The sequence below is a fragment of the Anguilla anguilla genome, chromosome 18 (assembly GCF_013347855.1).
Source record: "Anguilla anguilla isolate fAngAng1 chromosome 18, fAngAng1.pri, whole genome shotgun sequence".
NCBI classification, from domain to species: Eukaryota; Metazoa; Chordata; class Actinopteri; order Anguilliformes; family Anguillidae; genus Anguilla; species Anguilla anguilla.
The window spans coordinates 7,467,395-7,484,223 of NC_049218.1; the positions used below are offsets into that span (position 1 = coordinate 7,467,395).

Consider the following 16,829-nt stretch of genomic DNA (forward strand, 5'->3'; position numbering starts at 1 on the left):
ATTTATTATAAATGACCATTTCACCATCGTTATTACGGTGATGAAAAAGGTCCTTTATTTACCTCTCATCCCAAACACACATCTAGCTTAAATCCAAACCATGCCTAACAGAAATTACCAGAACGTACTGTGCCTGTACCAAATGTGGTTGGCAGTCCCACAGGCTGAGACACAATTGGATCTAGCATGGGCCAGGGGTGGGAGAGTTTCAGTCAGCCAGGATACCCTTTTCATTTTTATTTTATTTCATTTATTTTTATTTTTTAAATAATTTTGAACATTCCATGGTGGTTAGCTTCTTCCCACAGTTCCCCTTGGTTTCCCCTCGGTTCCAGAAGAATCTCTGGCCCTCCTACAGTACGTCTGGCCTTAACGAAGTCAGTGCCGATTATCCACGTGAGTTAGACACTGTCTGCGGTACAAAACCGTTGCAGTTCATCTGATGCAGATCCGCCCCATTGTTGAAGTGCATTTTTTGTGAAATGATGCTGCGTAGAGAGAGCGATGAGAGACTTGGCTGATGTGCTATCCTGTTAAATTTCCCCATTCCGTGTTACGAAACCGCAAAGATGATTGCAACCTCAGCATACTGTCATTTCAATCTTCGCGTTTGTACAGCACGCATTTGGAGTCGTCCCAGCAGAGAACCAATATGTGAAGACTGTAGTGTTCATTCAGTGGGTAGGGAAAAAAACGCTAAAACGCCAAATGAACTCGCAGAAACCCAGTAAATGTCTGATTTCTTGGATTCCCTGTCCGTACATTCCTCGGTGTCGGTTACCAACTGGCCGAAAGTCGTTTCATACTTCAGTAATTCTCTTCTGTTGTTACAGCTCATTTGATAGGTTACAGATGCTGAACTTAGCCACAGACGGTAGTTTTAACAGAAACTTGGAGAGAGACGAAGCCATCACTCACTCTTAATCTTATTGTGATTTGCTCTACTTTCCCTCCCAAATCAATTGGGTCCTTTTGTTGTAGCCCTTTCACTGCTTGTCTTCCTCCGTGACCTCGCCGTTTCCGTTGTTCTGCGATCCGTGCTTCTGCTGTTGGAGCTGAATGTCGAGCTGTCGGAGCTGCTTTAGGAAGCCCCGGTTGGGAAGGATGCACCGTCGCTCCTTGACGTGCTCGATGGCCTCCACCACAGTCATGTCCTTGTGGATCATGAGGTAGGCCAGGAAGAGCGTGGCTGAGCGGCTCCTTCCCATAACGCAGTGCACCAGCAGCTTGTCTGAAACCAAAGAAGAAGAAGAGAACTGGGCTCACTGTAACTTAAAGGAAAGGCTCTCCCTAAAATTGATTTTTTTTTTACAATCTGCAGTTGATAGTACAAACACCCGGAACATCACGTGCACAACACCATGACACGCTTGACAAGAACAGCTGCTCCTGTTAACTATGCCCCTATGGGTATGGTGTGCGCTCGCTAAGCATTAATGGTCGACTCTGTCAGTGCATTGCTCTACATTTGTATCTTGTAATCTAGCTAGCTCACTTGCTTGATGCAAGGTGATGGGTGATGGATCAGCCTTAATACATGTGGGATCAGACAGCACAAGTGTGTTCAGTGTGGTCGAAACAGTTGGCAGATCACTGTGTTTTGGTATGGGGAGGCGGGGATTCTGTCCCCATTGCTAGGTAGTACTATTCTGATGGATTGTGGCAATCTCAGGTTGTGCTTCTGGCAAGCAAACTAATAAGTGAAGATTTATCATGAGATCAGGAGTTTGTCCACGGGATGTTCTTTTGTCACACAGTGACGGTGAAGAAGCAAAGAAGTGCTACACCAACAGCCAAAGGGAACGAAGGTTTTAAAGGCTCGTTAGGAGGCCTCTGATTTATTTGGTGATGACTCACTCTGGGGGCTACTGAGAGCTTGGTCGATGAATTGCGCCGCAGGATGGAAGAATTCGCCGAGGTTGAAGGTGGGGACGTCCTCCGCTTCCACGCCGTAGTATTCGACGTTCATGTCGCTGTAATATTTGGGGCCCGTGGCCACGTTGTTCCACTTCCCCTCGGCCGCGTTCAGGATGTGCGTCACGCCCATTTTCTCCAAGTTGTCGCGCTCCAGAGCGGTCTTCCTGTTCCGAGACAGTTCCAACGGTTAACAGCAGGTCAACTCCGTCAGTCCGTTTCAGTTATATGAAAGACTGTATCGGTAGTTTCCGGTCAAACAAAACCAGTGGCAAATTAAAAAGAAAGGAATTTCATGATAAGACCGTTAAGTAATTTGGAAATGAACCCAAGGGACCATAGTTGGGCCTTCCCGATGCAGAGGAAATCTGTTCACACCGGACAAGACTGTCTTCTTATAGATGATAACCTAAATAAATTCCTGACAAAATCAGCATTTTCAAATTAATTTTTTAATGGTTTAATGCTATTTTCTCCCCCAATTTAGAATGGCCATATTTTGGCCAATATCATGACCTCCCCTGTCAATTCAGGAGAGCAGAAACAGAGAGCTGCAGGGTCTGCTGACTTCTGCTGTTACCCACTTGAGTAGCACAGCAATTTATCAGTTAAAACAGTTGATTACAAGACTCCAGTCACCTGGTTTTTGGGTTTGAATCAGTTGGTGATCTCACGGCCCGAAACAAAAACCAGGAGACCCTGCAGCTCTCCAGCACCAGGATTGAGGATAACTGCACTAATGCCGATTGTGTTTTTCCCTGCGGGGCTGCCGGCCACAGTTAGCACTGACATATTCGGATTTGATACCATACCGTGGATCTCATGCACTAGAACAGTGCCTTAACAGAATGAGCCACTCAGCAACTGAAAGACTAGCAATTCGAAAGAAACATTTCTCTGAATGAACTGTGGATGATTTCAAGTCACCTGCAGTGAAACGGTGGCCTTTTGGCCACACAACGCTAGTTTACTGTGAACATTTGTTGAACAGGTCATGTTTTTTTAAGAAAATGCAAATCGCTGCTGCTCTTGGTAATCTATGACACCTGATGAGGTGGGTACTATTTAAAAATTTAATTCAGTCGTCCCCTCCGGCCTGTTGAAAATGGGTTTCTTCGAACTCACTCATCTCCAATGAAGACGTTTGGCCACACCTCGTTGACATGCGTGTACGCTGCACCGGAACCACGCCAGAAGATTTTCTCCAGGTCGAAGGCTCCGGGTGTGACGTAGTCACTGTTAGGGTTCGCCTTTACCTCGGCGTACGCGTTTATCTTTTTTCTGTTCTTTGTGGCGCCAGACATCATGCTCTCCACAGCGGACTCTCTTCAGGCAATCTCCTTGGGATTTTCCCCTGCACTGAAGACGGTAAGTAAATTGTTTAATTACTTAAAAATGATCTTACAGAGAAGATGTAAAATCATTTTCATAAGAAGTGTTTTTTAAATCTTATGTTTGAACTTGGAACCCAATTTGGTGCCTCAATCACAATGTTTATTCTGTAATTTCACTGAAAGATCCTGTACATTTAGGTGAGAAAACATGAAGTTTCCATTCTTGAGAAGACACTTAGGAAAATCAGCTTGTCCCAAGGGGTTTTTGTTGTAATACAGCAGATGTAGGTGATTACTTTTGTTTAAGCAGTGTCATCAGCTATGTTGTGTTTCCAGGGGCTGTACATATGAACAGATTAATTTTATAGTTGAAATATGAACTTATATCTCTGTTTTTAAAATTTTAAACATCTTTCCTTGTGTGCAGTGGCCTTAGGTTGCTGGTGCCATGGGACATAGTTTTGTCCAAAAATAACATTACATTTTGGTAAATATACACATGCACAGCCTCTGAAGGAATAGCATTTTTCAAGCTGATTTAGGGTTACTTTAAGTATATAGATATTTTTTCTTTAAACATGCAATTTCCCCAATATAAAAAAAATTATGAAGTTGGAGGGTAATCAGAAATTGCTGTAAATATCAACCAAAAATTCCTTCATTGCACACAAAAACTGTTTGGGCTAATTGAAACAGAATCTTTTTTTAAAAACTTTTTTTAGCTCCCAGAAGTAAACTTTCCCTTTAAAGTATTGTAAAATATATTTTAAGTACAAGTGTTACTATAAAGTACTGCATTTCAACACCAAATTATTTTGAATGATTCATATATTTTTATGAACGAGATTGTACAAAAACAAGATAAAACCTCAGTTGCCAGAAGCAGACACTGCAGTTTTGGAGAACAGCAGCTAGCTGTATTTTTCTATATGACATAACTGCCTGTCTGCCAGATTGCCAGATCTTTAAGATCTTCAAACTGTGTTGATTTCCATGCATGTTGTAAGTCCATTTCCCCTCCTTTCAGCGTTTCTGCTGTTTCTATTTAAAGCAACAAAATCCAGCGTCTCCATTTCCCTGCTGTAAATCGTATCCGGTAAAGAAGCGGGGAGCTGCTTACCTCCTATGATGGCCGGCTTCAGCGGACAGATCGAGGGGCAGCGTCGGTGTCAGTCGGTGAGGGCCGCAGTGCATTAATGACATTTATAGGGCTTCAATCCGTGAGCCTGGAACCCTGCAATGTGCTACTGTGTCCACAGGGAGCGCCGCAGCGAAGGGCCCTGCTGGCTATTCATAAACACAGGAAACTGGAGACTCGCTGCAGCTGCCATGCAGTTACACCCCCCCCCCCCAAACCCCCCCCAAACCCCCCCCCCCCCCCCCCCCAACCCCCCTGTGTGCCTTCAGCTCCCCCAGGGTATGGGATCAAGGACACTTAAACAGTTACTGCTTCACTTTCCCAGTATATGTGTGTGTGTGGTATCCTTTGACCACATAGCTTAATAGCTGACCCCCCACCCCCCCCCGGGGTAAAATTTTGTTTGATGGATCGTGTGGAAATTCTGCCTAACCTAAACCTAAGTTGTCCTGATCCCTCATTACTGAACAATGGCAGTTTGAGGGGGATTCCAAATGCGCCAAGAACAAATTTAAGCCCCCTTCAATACAATCTTATTACTTTTGTTGCTAAAGTTACTTCATAAATATTTGTATAATTTGGATGTGAATTGTCAAATATGATTAGTTTCTAGAATGTATATTCAAATAGTTTTGAAAACAAAGCTTTCTGATCTATTCATTGATAATAAGTAATTATTTTTCATAAAGATTATTTTTAGGGGAGGCTGTATGGTGTGGTCTGTAGGCCAGCTGAACATATATCTCAGCACACATGAATTCAATTTCTATTCATTGTCTCTAGCCTGTACCATAGCTGACTGAAAAGCCTTAGTGAAAGCTGAATGCCTTAAAAGGCCACTGAATGTACTGTTTCCCAAAGGAAAATCAGTCAGCTGTTCCCTCATCAAAGGGTCTAATTTATCCTATAGGATCCAGTATACAGTAAGAAGGGAATCCTGGATGTAAGTAGTAATCATGGCAATGCATGCAGGGAAATCCCATGCATTTTGATGTCACATCAGTGTGAGCCCTTGAGCAGTGAATAGTGGAAATAACAGCCATTTGGGCTCAGATATATGAAATGGCAGCCATTTTGGATTCGGATGTATGAAAGGACAGCATGTATGGTGTCAGACAGTGGAGTTTAAGTATTGTACTGGGCTACAGTGGAAGTCCTAACTTCTCTAATAAATGTGAACTGAATGGAATATCTTTCTGTTTTCTGAAAATCCTGCCATCCTAAGAGTGCCTCTGCGTGGCCAAGGTTGTGTCCAAGTTTCTGAGTTGGTCCAAAAACCCTTCGTTGGGGCAGATGTGCCTGTGCTGCCGCACCGCGTTGATGGCCTCCACCAGGGTGAGGTTCTCGCAGATCATGAGGAAGGCCAGCACCAGGGTTGCCGAGCGACTGACCCCCATCACGCAGTGGACAAACACCTTCCCTGCAGGTAAAGCCCCAACAAACCAGTCAAACGCAGAACCAGAAACATTTTCCACACAGGGACATGTGATCACCAGGCCTTACACTGACTGGTGTGAGTAAATGACAGGTAGTGAACATAAAATCGGTACATCATGATAATATTCCCTCTTGCCTGTGATGCCCAGAAGCACTTGCCTTTTCGGGCCAGTGCCGTTTGAATGAACTCAGCTGTTGGGTGGAAGAAAGGTCGGAGGTCAAAGCTGGGATGGTCGGCGGCCTCAACCCCGCGGTACTCTACGGGCACGTCCGCATAGAACTGCGGGCCTGTGTTGATTCGGCGTGGTCCAGCAGCAGCGTTCACAACGTGAGTGATTCCCAGCTGGGACAGCGTGGCCTTGTCACGCGCTGTGGTCCTGAGAAAGACAAAGAGTTCCACTTTGTTTTCATTTTTCAAATCTATATCTATAATTATTTCCCCCGTTTCTGAATGCCCGATTGTGTCTCTCAGTACGTATCGCCATAACCTCCACTACTGATTCCGGAGAGTACAGAGAGGCATGCGATCTCCTCCAAAGCACGTGATGTTTGGGCATGAGCCCCCTGAAATGCCAGAGATATGTGCACAATACGCAGAAGTTTGTTGCAAAGAACCAAACCTTCCTCCCTGTAATACAAAAGCACAATGAAGGTGATTACTGGGACACTAATCCCCCACCCCCCCATCCCCCCTCTAAGTCTGTTCCATAGGTTCATTGGTTTGGAATTTTTGAATTTCTGGTTACACCGCCATCCCCAGGATTCCCACTGGGGGGGAAAATTCTGGCATGCCAGTGACCCTGCCCATGTTTACCCAACCCTACACTCTCCACCACTCCCTTTACATGTGTTCAGTGGTGTCCTGCTGGCGTGTGCTATATTCTCATCAGTGGAGTCCGTAAGGGTGGAGAAATGGGATAGTGGGATTGAGCTTTGGATCCGAACTGCAGGAAGAGCACTATGCTCACACCCAAGTGCCTCAACACTTCTGTAAAAGAAGAAAAGTCTTAAGATCTCTCTTTTCCTCTATGGTTTCTATGGCCCAGTCAGGAGGGGTCAGTAGACAGAGGCTGTTCCTCAGCCTTGCGTACTGTTGATGGGAATGATTCGTAAATGGTTAGACTGTCTCATGGAGGAAAGTGGCTTTAGGAACCTGGAAATGGGTGGAGTTATCATATTCTGTCATTAGATCATGGGTTTGAATGAAATACTGTTGTATTTTGCAATGGAGAGGAGTTTTTTAATTGGTTCATACAAATCCGTGATTGACAGCTCACGGTAGTGTCCACAGATATTGGGGTTTTGGGGTTAGTAAAGGCTCACTCTGCAATGAGTGCTTACTACACGATGGGGTACGCACTCGTCTCCCAAGTACAGATCGGGCCAGACTTGATTGACAGGTCCTGCGGGGCGTCTGTTTGTCCACAGGAGATGGCGGAGTTCGGATATGGATGGGGTCAGGTACTGCACCCGACTCACAGAGTCAACTGGCTCTTCTTGGGCCATCCTGTAAACAGCATTTAACCGTGAGTCGCTTAAAAAAACCCATTGGAACTAATCATAGACATTGTGGGTAAGTTCTATGTCACGGCTGCCGATAAAACAGTGGTGTTTTAGAATTTTAAATGGCAGTTGTAATTGGGAAATGTTTCTGCACAAGAAGACCTGATTTCCTAAAATACATGTATAATTAATATGAATTTATAGACTATTGTTGTCCACTAACGTTTTTCACTCAATTGTTTGGGTCACAGGCATTATTTAATTTTCTACTTTAAAAGTTTGAGTGTAAAATGTTCAAACAACGCAACTGGCCTACCAGTGCACACCAAAGAACTTGGAGAACATGGATGTTGGTATTGCTTTCCTCAGGATTCCGTTAAAAATGGCCCATACATTTCTTGGCAATCACGAAAATCCTCTTTCAACTGTAATTACTGCATATTTCTCCTGACTTTAGGTCCTTTCAGTGAGGTACAAAAAATATGTCTAAATGTCAATGATGTTTATCCACATTTTCACATATTCAAGCCTTTCTAACTTTTATGATGTGGCAAGAATGTGCATGTGATTGCATTCATTTCTTTAAATATATGCTTTCTGAACATAAATATAAGCTTGTTGGGAAATATGGGTGAAATGAATCTGTTGAAAAGATTTTAGTTTAACTATGAGACTAGAGTTCTACCAAAGTGAAAAGAATGTGTGAATAGTTATTTCTGTCACTGGTCTAAACTGGTAACACTGGTTACAAATATCAGCAGCTGTTATGACCTCCCCGCCTCCCAGATCTTGTATATTTATATAGTTCCGGTCATTTCAGTAGCCATTCATGTGCCAACGGTTTTCCCCCGATGTCTGTGTCTCTCTACTACTATTTAAAGTGCCAAATCGTCTCCATTGCTAAACTGTAAATCCGGCAGATGAAATCAGCAGAGAATTGCTTACCTCCTACAATGGCTGACTGCAGCGTGCCGGCAGCAGGGACAGCTGGTCAGTTGGCAACACACACACGGTGCGTTAATGATATTTATAGGGCATTGAGCCCAGACCCCTGCAATGTGCTACTGTGCCCACAGGGAGCGCTGCAGCGAAGGGTCCAGCTGGCTATTCATAAACATAGGAACACTGGATTCAGTTACACCCTCCCCCCAGCCCCCCAGGAGATTGGATCACCCAGCATAAGGGCACTTATTTAAACACTCGTTGCTGTATGTGTACCTGTCGGTGTATGAGTACTACTGTTTCCAGACTCACCTCAATTCTGTTAATACCATTAGCAAATTTTCCAATAAAAATGTTTGAATATCAAATTATTTTTGAAACCAGTCAGTTCAATGTTCAAGACAGTGGAATATTTATTGTTCATGATGCCAGAAGTACTGTAAACTTTTAATAACTTGGTACTATTGGAACCTGTTATTATTAATACTTGATATTAACATTTTATCATAGAAGTCGCCCTGGATAATGGTTTATACTAGGCAAATAAATAAAAAATTTAAAAAACAATACTGGTTAAACCCTGGTTATCGTCAGGTTGCTACCCAAGACGTATGGGATAAATGCAATGGTTTTCTGATTCCTAAGATGCTGGGTTCTCAAGTCTCCTTCTTCCTTCGCCTCTGTAGGGATAAAGTGGTGTCCAGGTGTCTGAGTTGGTCCAGAAAGCCCTCGTTGGGGAAAACGTGCCTGTGCTGCTCGATGGCGTTGATGGCTTCGACCAGAGTGAGGTCTTCGCAGATCATGAGGTAGGCAAGGACCATGGAGGGGGCACGACTTATTCCCGCCCCACAATGCACCAGCACTTTACCTGCAGGAACGTACAGCAGTAAGGCCCTTTTCGGTCAGAGGTGAATTTTTGAAACCCTCCTTACCTGGAGGACATTTGTAAAAAAATTTAGGCAATGGTCGACAGACTAAGCCACCAGCAAGGTCAGGATTCAGACTTCTTATACTGAAGTTTGGTTGCATTCTAGGTGGCACATTCCTACCAGGGCAAAATATGGCTGTTAAAGTTGATTCTCGATGCCTAGAATCACTCGCCTTTTTTGGACAGCGCTTTTTGAATGAACTCGGCGGTTGGGCGGAAGAAAGGTCGGAGGTCAAAGCCCGCGTTGTCGGCAGCCTCAACGCCACGGTACTCTATGGCCACGTCTGCGTAGACCTGGGGGTCTGTGTTGATTCGGCGTGGTCCAGCAGCAGCGTTCACAACGTGAGTGATTCCCAGCTGGGACAGCGTGGCCTTGTCACGCGCTGTCGCCCTGAGAAAGACAGTGAGAGACTGAGTTTACTAAAAAAAATTTACTATGGATATGTTTATTGCTGTAAAGCAGAAAATACAGTGTGTTAGCGCAAGGAGGGAGGCCATGTATGAAGGCTTTTCTGTAATAGGAAAATTCTTGAAAACTTAATCCTCGTCTAACTGAACTGTCACTTCATATGCAAGGTATTAAAAAATCTATGTATAGGAAGAAGAATCTTCACTCAGTTTTTAAGTCATCTCATGGCCCCATCACAGCTAGGAGCCCTTGGTGAAGAGAATACTACCACCATCCGTAACTTGTCAGCCTTAAAATTACTTTTTCTATTTATCCCAACTTTGGTACATTCAGTTTAATCTAAATCCTTTATGATAACTACATACATTTCAGTCATACTGGCCACGTAGACCTCCAGGGGCGATTTATGACCTCTACTCAGCCTGCTGATCACCTACAGTAACTTCTGCCCCACTGTGGGGCGACATAGCTCAGGAGGTAAGAGCGGTTGTCTGGCAGAGGGTTGCTGGTTCGATCCCCGCACTGGGCGTGTTGAAGTGTCCCTGAGCAAGACACCTAACCCCTAACTGCTCTGGTGGATGAGAGGCATCAATTGTAAAGCGCTTTGGATAAAAGCGCTATATAAATGCAGTCCATTTACCATCTGTGGAGAGTTAAACCACAGCCCGAGAGAATTGTGCTGGATGCATCTGTGTATTAGAACTCTTTTTACTTTTACTACTGGAGGACTGTCTTAGCCCACAGAAGTCAGAACTGGGTAGGGTCATATAATACATATTGCTTGCACAGCCTGCTAATTTGTCTGTCCATCCATATGGATGTATGCCTGGATTTATATATGTAAAGCAATCAGGACTGAAATGTTAATTGTACAGTATATTTTTTTATTTGTTTTGAAAACATGCAAACATTACAACATTCATCGGAACATAACTCACACAACATCCAAATTTACAGACTGTAAGGGTCTTAATTTTGTTATGGAGAAGAAAACGTGTTCTGACAGAGACCAAGGACCAGTCACAAATTACATGCTGTAGGAAAATGCTAAATCCATGCACTCACATACAGATGTTTGCCTGTGTAGACACAAAGGATATTGTCCTGAAACAACACTTTCACGCACAATCATAGCTCTTAAACACATTAACAGATTCAAGAGGTACACTGTTCAAAAGGGCACAGACAGTCACTGAAAATCCTCAGCTGACAACATGCAGGTATTAACACCATTTACAGGTTTGTAACACACAAGCACACACAATAAATGGTCCTACATACGAGTTAGGTACGTCCTTCACAGGCAGTGCATAGCACCTTCATATGCACTACGTAAGCATACACCAAATAACATACCACATGCCTATTTATGGTTAGTGACATCATTTATGATGGGTTATGAACCACTTTGGGCGGCATGGCCGAGATTCAAGTGAGATGAGGCTCTGTATGACCAACCTACTGCGAAGCATCAATACACACACCTGTCTGTGCTGCAACCTCTGCTCTAAAATATTCAATTATTCATCATTTACACAGGGCTTTATTACTACATTCCACCAAGCAATAATATGAATGAATGAATGAATGAATGAATCATTGCATATATATAACACTTTTCCGAACGCTCAAAGTGCTTTACAGTGGTGAGTGGGAACTCACCTCACCCACCACCAATACATCAACGGGTTCAGAATTCCCTATACATCTGCTGCCTCCCTACTGCTTTCTCTAATTTGGGGAAAAGCATTGAGGTATATACTGCAGCTAAATATATATAAAACAAGGCTGTCAGGACCATCAGACCGCCTGGTTTGACTGCCTTGGCGTACGCGGTTTCAGTGGTGCTACTTGTAGATCCCCTTTACAGTCTGTAGGCCCCCATCTTGTTCTTCCTGTCCCAAGCTAAGGTTCGTTCCAGACGCCTGAGCTGGCTGAGGAAGCCCGCGTTGGGGCAGATGTCCCTGTGCTGCCGCACCGCGTTGATGGCCTCCACCAGCGTGAGGTTCTCGCAGATCATGAGGAAGGCCAGCACCAGGGTTGCCGAGCGACTGACCCCCATCGCGCAGTGGACTAACACCTTCCCTGCAGGTAAAGCCCATCAAACGCAAAACCCCACAACCGTTACTACGGATACACCACCAAACGATTGGTTAACTCTCGCTACCCTCTGATGTAAGGACAGTGTTCTTTATCCTTACTCGGTCAAGGTAACATCCCTCTGAAATATAGCAGAATAGCAATCCAACCCTTACAGAGACAGCCCGAGCAGTTCAAGCAGTTATTATATATTTACATACTTAGCTTACACAATATTTATGATTTCAGTCATTGGATGATCAAGCCAGTGAAATGAGCTAAAATCTGCTCCTTAAGTTGAGGGCAACGTGGCACTAGGGATGGATTGCACCGACCCACACTGTCTTATGTTTTTACCCATGAGGGGTGCCCTATCTTATCCAAAAAGGGCCAGTGTCTCTGTGGGTTTTTTTGTTTTACCCCAAAACTACAACACCGGATTCTGTTTATCAAGGTTTTGACTGATTAGTTTAGTTGAATCAGGTGTCAGTGTTGGGCTAACCCCTACCCCCCGCTGCCCTGGTCACTTGCCTCTCTGGGACAGCGCAGCCCGTATGAATTTTGCGACGGGGTGGAAGAAGAGGCTGAGGTCGAAGTCTGCGGAGTCATCGGCCTCCACGCCGTAGTAGTCTAGGTGCATGTCCCTGTAGTACCGCGCACCCGTGTTTATGTGGTACGGACCGTGGGCTGCGTTCACTATGTGAGTGATTCTCATGTTAAACAGGGTCGACTTGTCACGCGCTGTGGCCCTGCAGCATTGCAAGAAACAAAAATTAAAACATATTACACTCTTAGAATGAACGGGTTCCAAAAGGCTCCTCCCGTGTCTCCATAGAGAAACCCTATCTTGTTCAAGCCTATCTTGGGTTCTTTGTCAGGAAAAATGGTTCAATCTCAGAGCTTTCACACTTCTCTCCCATTCCATAGACTGCTCCATAACAAACTAAAAACGAATCCTTTCCGAACCCTTTTTTCTAAGAGTATACACCTACTAAATCACCCCACATCTTAGTACATGTAGCCTTGATCCATTATGACTTGTATCTTAAACTCAGCCCACCTTTTTACCACAATACTACTTTGTACTTAAAGCTTATTCACTGGCTGTTGATCTACATAGTTTTTTCTGCAAACTGTGACCATTTATACCTTTACTTGCATACAGTTGTGAAAGCAGCCATTTGCAGCGTAATGATGTCTTGTTTCTAACTATCTGACACTACCTTGACGAGTCTTTCTTCTGTTTGCAATGGGACTTCATACCCAATCCATGCCATCTGGCTACTCTGCAGATGTTCCACCAAACACCTGTGTATCCAGCTGTAATTGTGGAGGACAAGGTCCTTTGTGACTGTGCGGTTTTGGTGTTGGTGCTCAGTTCTGTTGTCATGGTACCTACGCATTGCCTATGTAGATGCCGGGCCACACTTCGTTGACTGGTCCTCTTGGTCTGATGTTCTCCAGCAACAGGAGCTGGAGATCGGAAACTGAAGGCGTCTGGTACCCCTCCTGCTCTCTGTGCGATCTGTAGAGCTCCATTCTGTAAAAGAGGTTGAACTGTGTTACTTTTAGTGCCCGTTTCCATGTAGACTTATTAACTTTCTGTTACTCAAGTTAATCCAGGGGACCCCCATCATAAGTTTAAAGAGGGTTTTTTAAAAATTATTATTTATATTTCTCAAATCTATATATTGTCATTGCATAACAAGTCTGGCCAGGGACCCCCTGTAGTGCCTTCAAAGACCCCCCCCCCAAGGAGGGCACGAGCACCCTGTTGAAAACCCAGATGCTGAATGAATGCCGCCACGATCCCTCCGCTTGTGCGTAGTTTTATGGAGTTGCAATATACGCATGAGAAGCCTGACTGACTCGTCATCCATTTGGTGCAGAAGCGGCTGTCCTCTAGGACAGATCTATCAGGCAGCTTTAATCCGTAACCTTCTGCCCCCCCCCCCCCTTTTGGCAGAAATTAAACTCCCGCCCACACACTGGCAGCGTTGTGCTCCTCGTGGGAGTCGAACAGATCAATCTGCCTTGTAATAGACATTAAATCTCCTAATACAAGAATGAAAACGGATTAATTCGCAACCCAAGCCTGTGTAAATAAGCAGGGAATATTCCATTTATTTATTTGTTTGTTTGTTTATTTATTTATTTATTTTTAGTGCATAACGTTAAAATTTTAACAGGCATGACACACTACTGAAACTGTCTACTAAACCCATCAAAACCATTGTGCTCAAATAGCAGTTTTCATTTGAGGTTCCATTCTGGGTGATTATAAATTATCATACATCTTTTTGCCGTTCTACACAGTTTTACAGTTCACTGCAATTTAACTGGTTAACGAAAGGTTAGTCTGGGTGTTTGTGGTCAGTCAGTAGTTTGAGGGCTTGAGGAGGGAAAAGTAAAACTTTGTGACAGTACAACGTGGTCGGGTTATTTTACTAATACACAATGCAGAGCGGCGTGTTAAGACAAACTCTACGCGCTTGTTTCCATTAAAAGAAAAAGCTGAAGCACTTCCAAACTTACCTGCGCCGCCAGTGCGTTTTTTTTCTTCTCCCTCTAGAATATCTGTTTATCTTGTAGTCCTTCGGGGGGCACACGTCAACAACAACTAACCCCAAGTCTGCGTCTCGGTCCTGTTTCCTTTTTTAAATCGGCGGTAATTATAAACCTCCTTGGGATGAAAACATCTCCCGGTCTGCGCGGGCCGCTGAGACGCATTTGGGCCCGACAGGGAGCGCTTTTCAAAGTGCTTGGCAGGCAGAACAAGCACAGTCGCTGCGGAAGGAACATTGTCAGCCGGGACACACACTGAACTATCCAGATGTGCAGCTCACTCACGTTTGCTGGTACCTGAAAGGAGTCCCTTCTTTGCTGATTTAACGCATACAGCCGGAGCCGGGAGCTTCAGTACCGCCGGGAGTAAATAATCACTGCTTTACGACGCCTTTAAAAAGAAACGAACAACCAGTGTTAACGCAGTGTGGATCTGCTCACCGCTGAGAAGTTACTACAGCACTTAAGGTTCATGGACCATTGGTTGCATATGACTGTGGCTGCAGGTTGAAGATGTAGGACCATTTTTCTCGTGAAATAGCATTTGCTCTCCTTCCAGGGAAGGTGCAGATGATTGAAAATGCCCAGGTGCTGGGACAAGTGCTAGTATATTGTAAATTTGGACGACCCTGTGAGGATATAAATGGAGTTTAAATCACACTGACCCACAGGTATCTAATTATTAGTATTATTATTTTACCTTGAATAATATACTTCATAAGAATAAATGGCCAGAAGTTATGACAGTACCATTTTAATTAACTTGGTAGTCAAATGTATATTAATAATTTGTAGTGGGTCGCACTGTCGTCTCACAGCACGAAGGTTGCGGGTTCAAATCCTGGCTGTGGCCTTTCCTGTGTGGACTTCACATGTTCCTCCCATAGTCCAAATGTTAGGCAGGTTAGGCTAATGGGAGAGTCATAACTGTTGGTATGAGTGTGTGTGCCCTGCGATGGATAAGCAATCTGTCCGGGGTGTATTTCTGCCTCCTCTTGCCCTATGCATGCTGGGATAGGCTCCAGCCCCCCCCCCCCCCCGCGACCCTGACCAGGAATACGCAGGTTACCGATCAATGGATGGATCTTTGTTATCATGAGTCAGTAGGGGGTGTTCTGAAGTGTTTAAGACATGAAGTGAAATATGCTAAATATGTTGGATGTAGCAGTGCTAAGTATGCTGAATGTCCCATAGGACATGCATTAGATTAGCATGAATTAATCCATATGTTGATGAGGAATTCATGTTCATGGTAAAACGTGATAATGGTCAGCGCTGAATATTGGATACAATGAGAGAAGTGGTTGGGGTACGAAGCCTGTTGTTTAGCTTGGTGGTGCCCTCTACTGGGGAAAATAGGAATAGCAATCAATTACCTTCTTGGTTTCATTAGTTCCACTTCAATGAGTATGCTAATCTTGAAGGAATTTTATTGACAATTCATAAAAAAGGCATATCAACTTTAATTAATTTATTTATTCATTTATTTTTTTACCTCAATTGTAATTGCATTCCTTGATTCCTAACCCAGTTCCCATTCTAGACAAATGAATGAATCTAGACAAGGATTTACAACCACATATCAGAATCTTAAAAAGTAACAATGTATGTTTCCCCCCCTATCTGTGGCCACTGAGTTTCTCATTCTACACATTAACCTCAAAGTTTTAATGTGGTTAAAGCAGGAGTTTGCCTCACAAATGGTTTCTACCTCACCCTGAGACACCTGGGTGCCAGGAAGTGTCCCTGTGTTTATTTTTAATGGCTGTACATGTTCAAAAAATGAGGGAATTTGAATACTAGCAGCCTTACAGGAGTCTTACAGGCTCTTATCAGGCTGAGGGGATTAGCAGGCTCAGGGAAGAGGATAATGAAGCGCATTAGGACGCACATTTCAGCGGGAGATTATATTCTTACGGCTTCAAGGTTTTCCGTCCTACTGAGCTGCCCGTCTGAGAGGAAACTAATTTTATTATTCCTGCATTTTATCCTGACTTGGCTCTGCAGGGCGGGAAATAAATTCGTGCTCAGAGAGAAAATGTCATTTTGAAAATGGCCAGTAGGTGACCTGGCAGCCATGGCGCACCGTAGGAATTAGTTCTGAAAACAGTGCTTTTACAAAATCGTCTGTTCTGTCCAATGGGCGTCGTGCTTGGGAGGTTCTGCTGAGTAAGGTCCTGATGGGTACGAGCTGTGATAAACTCTGTACTTTTAAGATTTCATGTACTGTATCTGGTGGGGATTTAATACAAAAGGAGGTAGTATTTTTATTTAGAGCATTTTTTTACATGTATCAGTACTGACAGCATCGGTACTATATCTTCACCTCCCATCTGAAATGCTCACTGTCCTACACAGTTGACAAAAATATACAGAATTTTCTTTCTGCTGAAGGAAGAGATGGATAGACAGACTATAGATCCTTTATTGCCCTTGGAGGGAATTTGCTCTGTGCATATAGGTATCTCAATGGTACAATCGTAGAAACAAACTTACACTAAAAAAAAAAAAAACATACAGCATGTTTTCTTTTTTTGGATAGGTCTTTATAACATACCCTATACTTTATGAAACCTATCC

General features: G+C 43.9%; 2 protein-coding genes across 3 annotated transcripts; both read right to left on the reverse strand.

The window, feature by feature from the left end:
• Positions 1-842: 842 nt before the first annotated feature.
• LOC118218331 lies at positions 843-7,376 on the reverse strand. Its single transcript, XM_035400923.1, has 6 exons — positions 7,184-7,376; positions 5,896-6,200; positions 5,610-5,806; positions 3,040-3,242; positions 1,858-2,081; positions 843-1,231 (listed from the first exon to the last, which is right to left on the reverse strand). The coding sequence occupies exons 1-6, from the start codon at positions 7,327-7,329 to the stop codon at positions 987-989; spliced, it is 1,320 nt and encodes a 439-aa protein (XP_035256814.1). The 5' UTR covers positions 7,330-7,376; the 3' UTR covers positions 843-986.
• A 1,283-nt stretch (positions 7,377-8,659) lies between these two features.
• Positions 8,660-14,756, reverse strand: LOC118218087 (dual specificity protein phosphatase 13-like). 2 transcript variants are annotated; one of them, XM_035400491.1, is made up of 4 exons: positions 14,220-14,748; positions 13,084-13,224; positions 9,370-9,587; positions 8,660-9,136 (listed from the first exon to the last, which is right to left on the reverse strand). In XM_035400491.1, exons 2-4 carry the CDS (start codon positions 13,221-13,223, stop codon positions 8,925-8,927), a joined length of 570 nt encoding a protein of 189 aa, XP_035256382.1. In that variant the 5' UTR covers position 13,224; positions 14,220-14,748; the 3' UTR covers positions 8,660-8,924. The 2 variants fall into 2 exon arrangements, with proteins under 2 accessions (XP_035256382.1, XP_035256381.1); XM_035400490.1 differs by lacking the exons at positions 8,660-9,136; positions 9,370-9,587 and adding exons at positions 11,212-11,690; positions 12,216-12,433 and having other exon boundaries at positions 14,220-14,756.
• Positions 14,757-16,829: the final 2,073 nt, after the last annotated feature.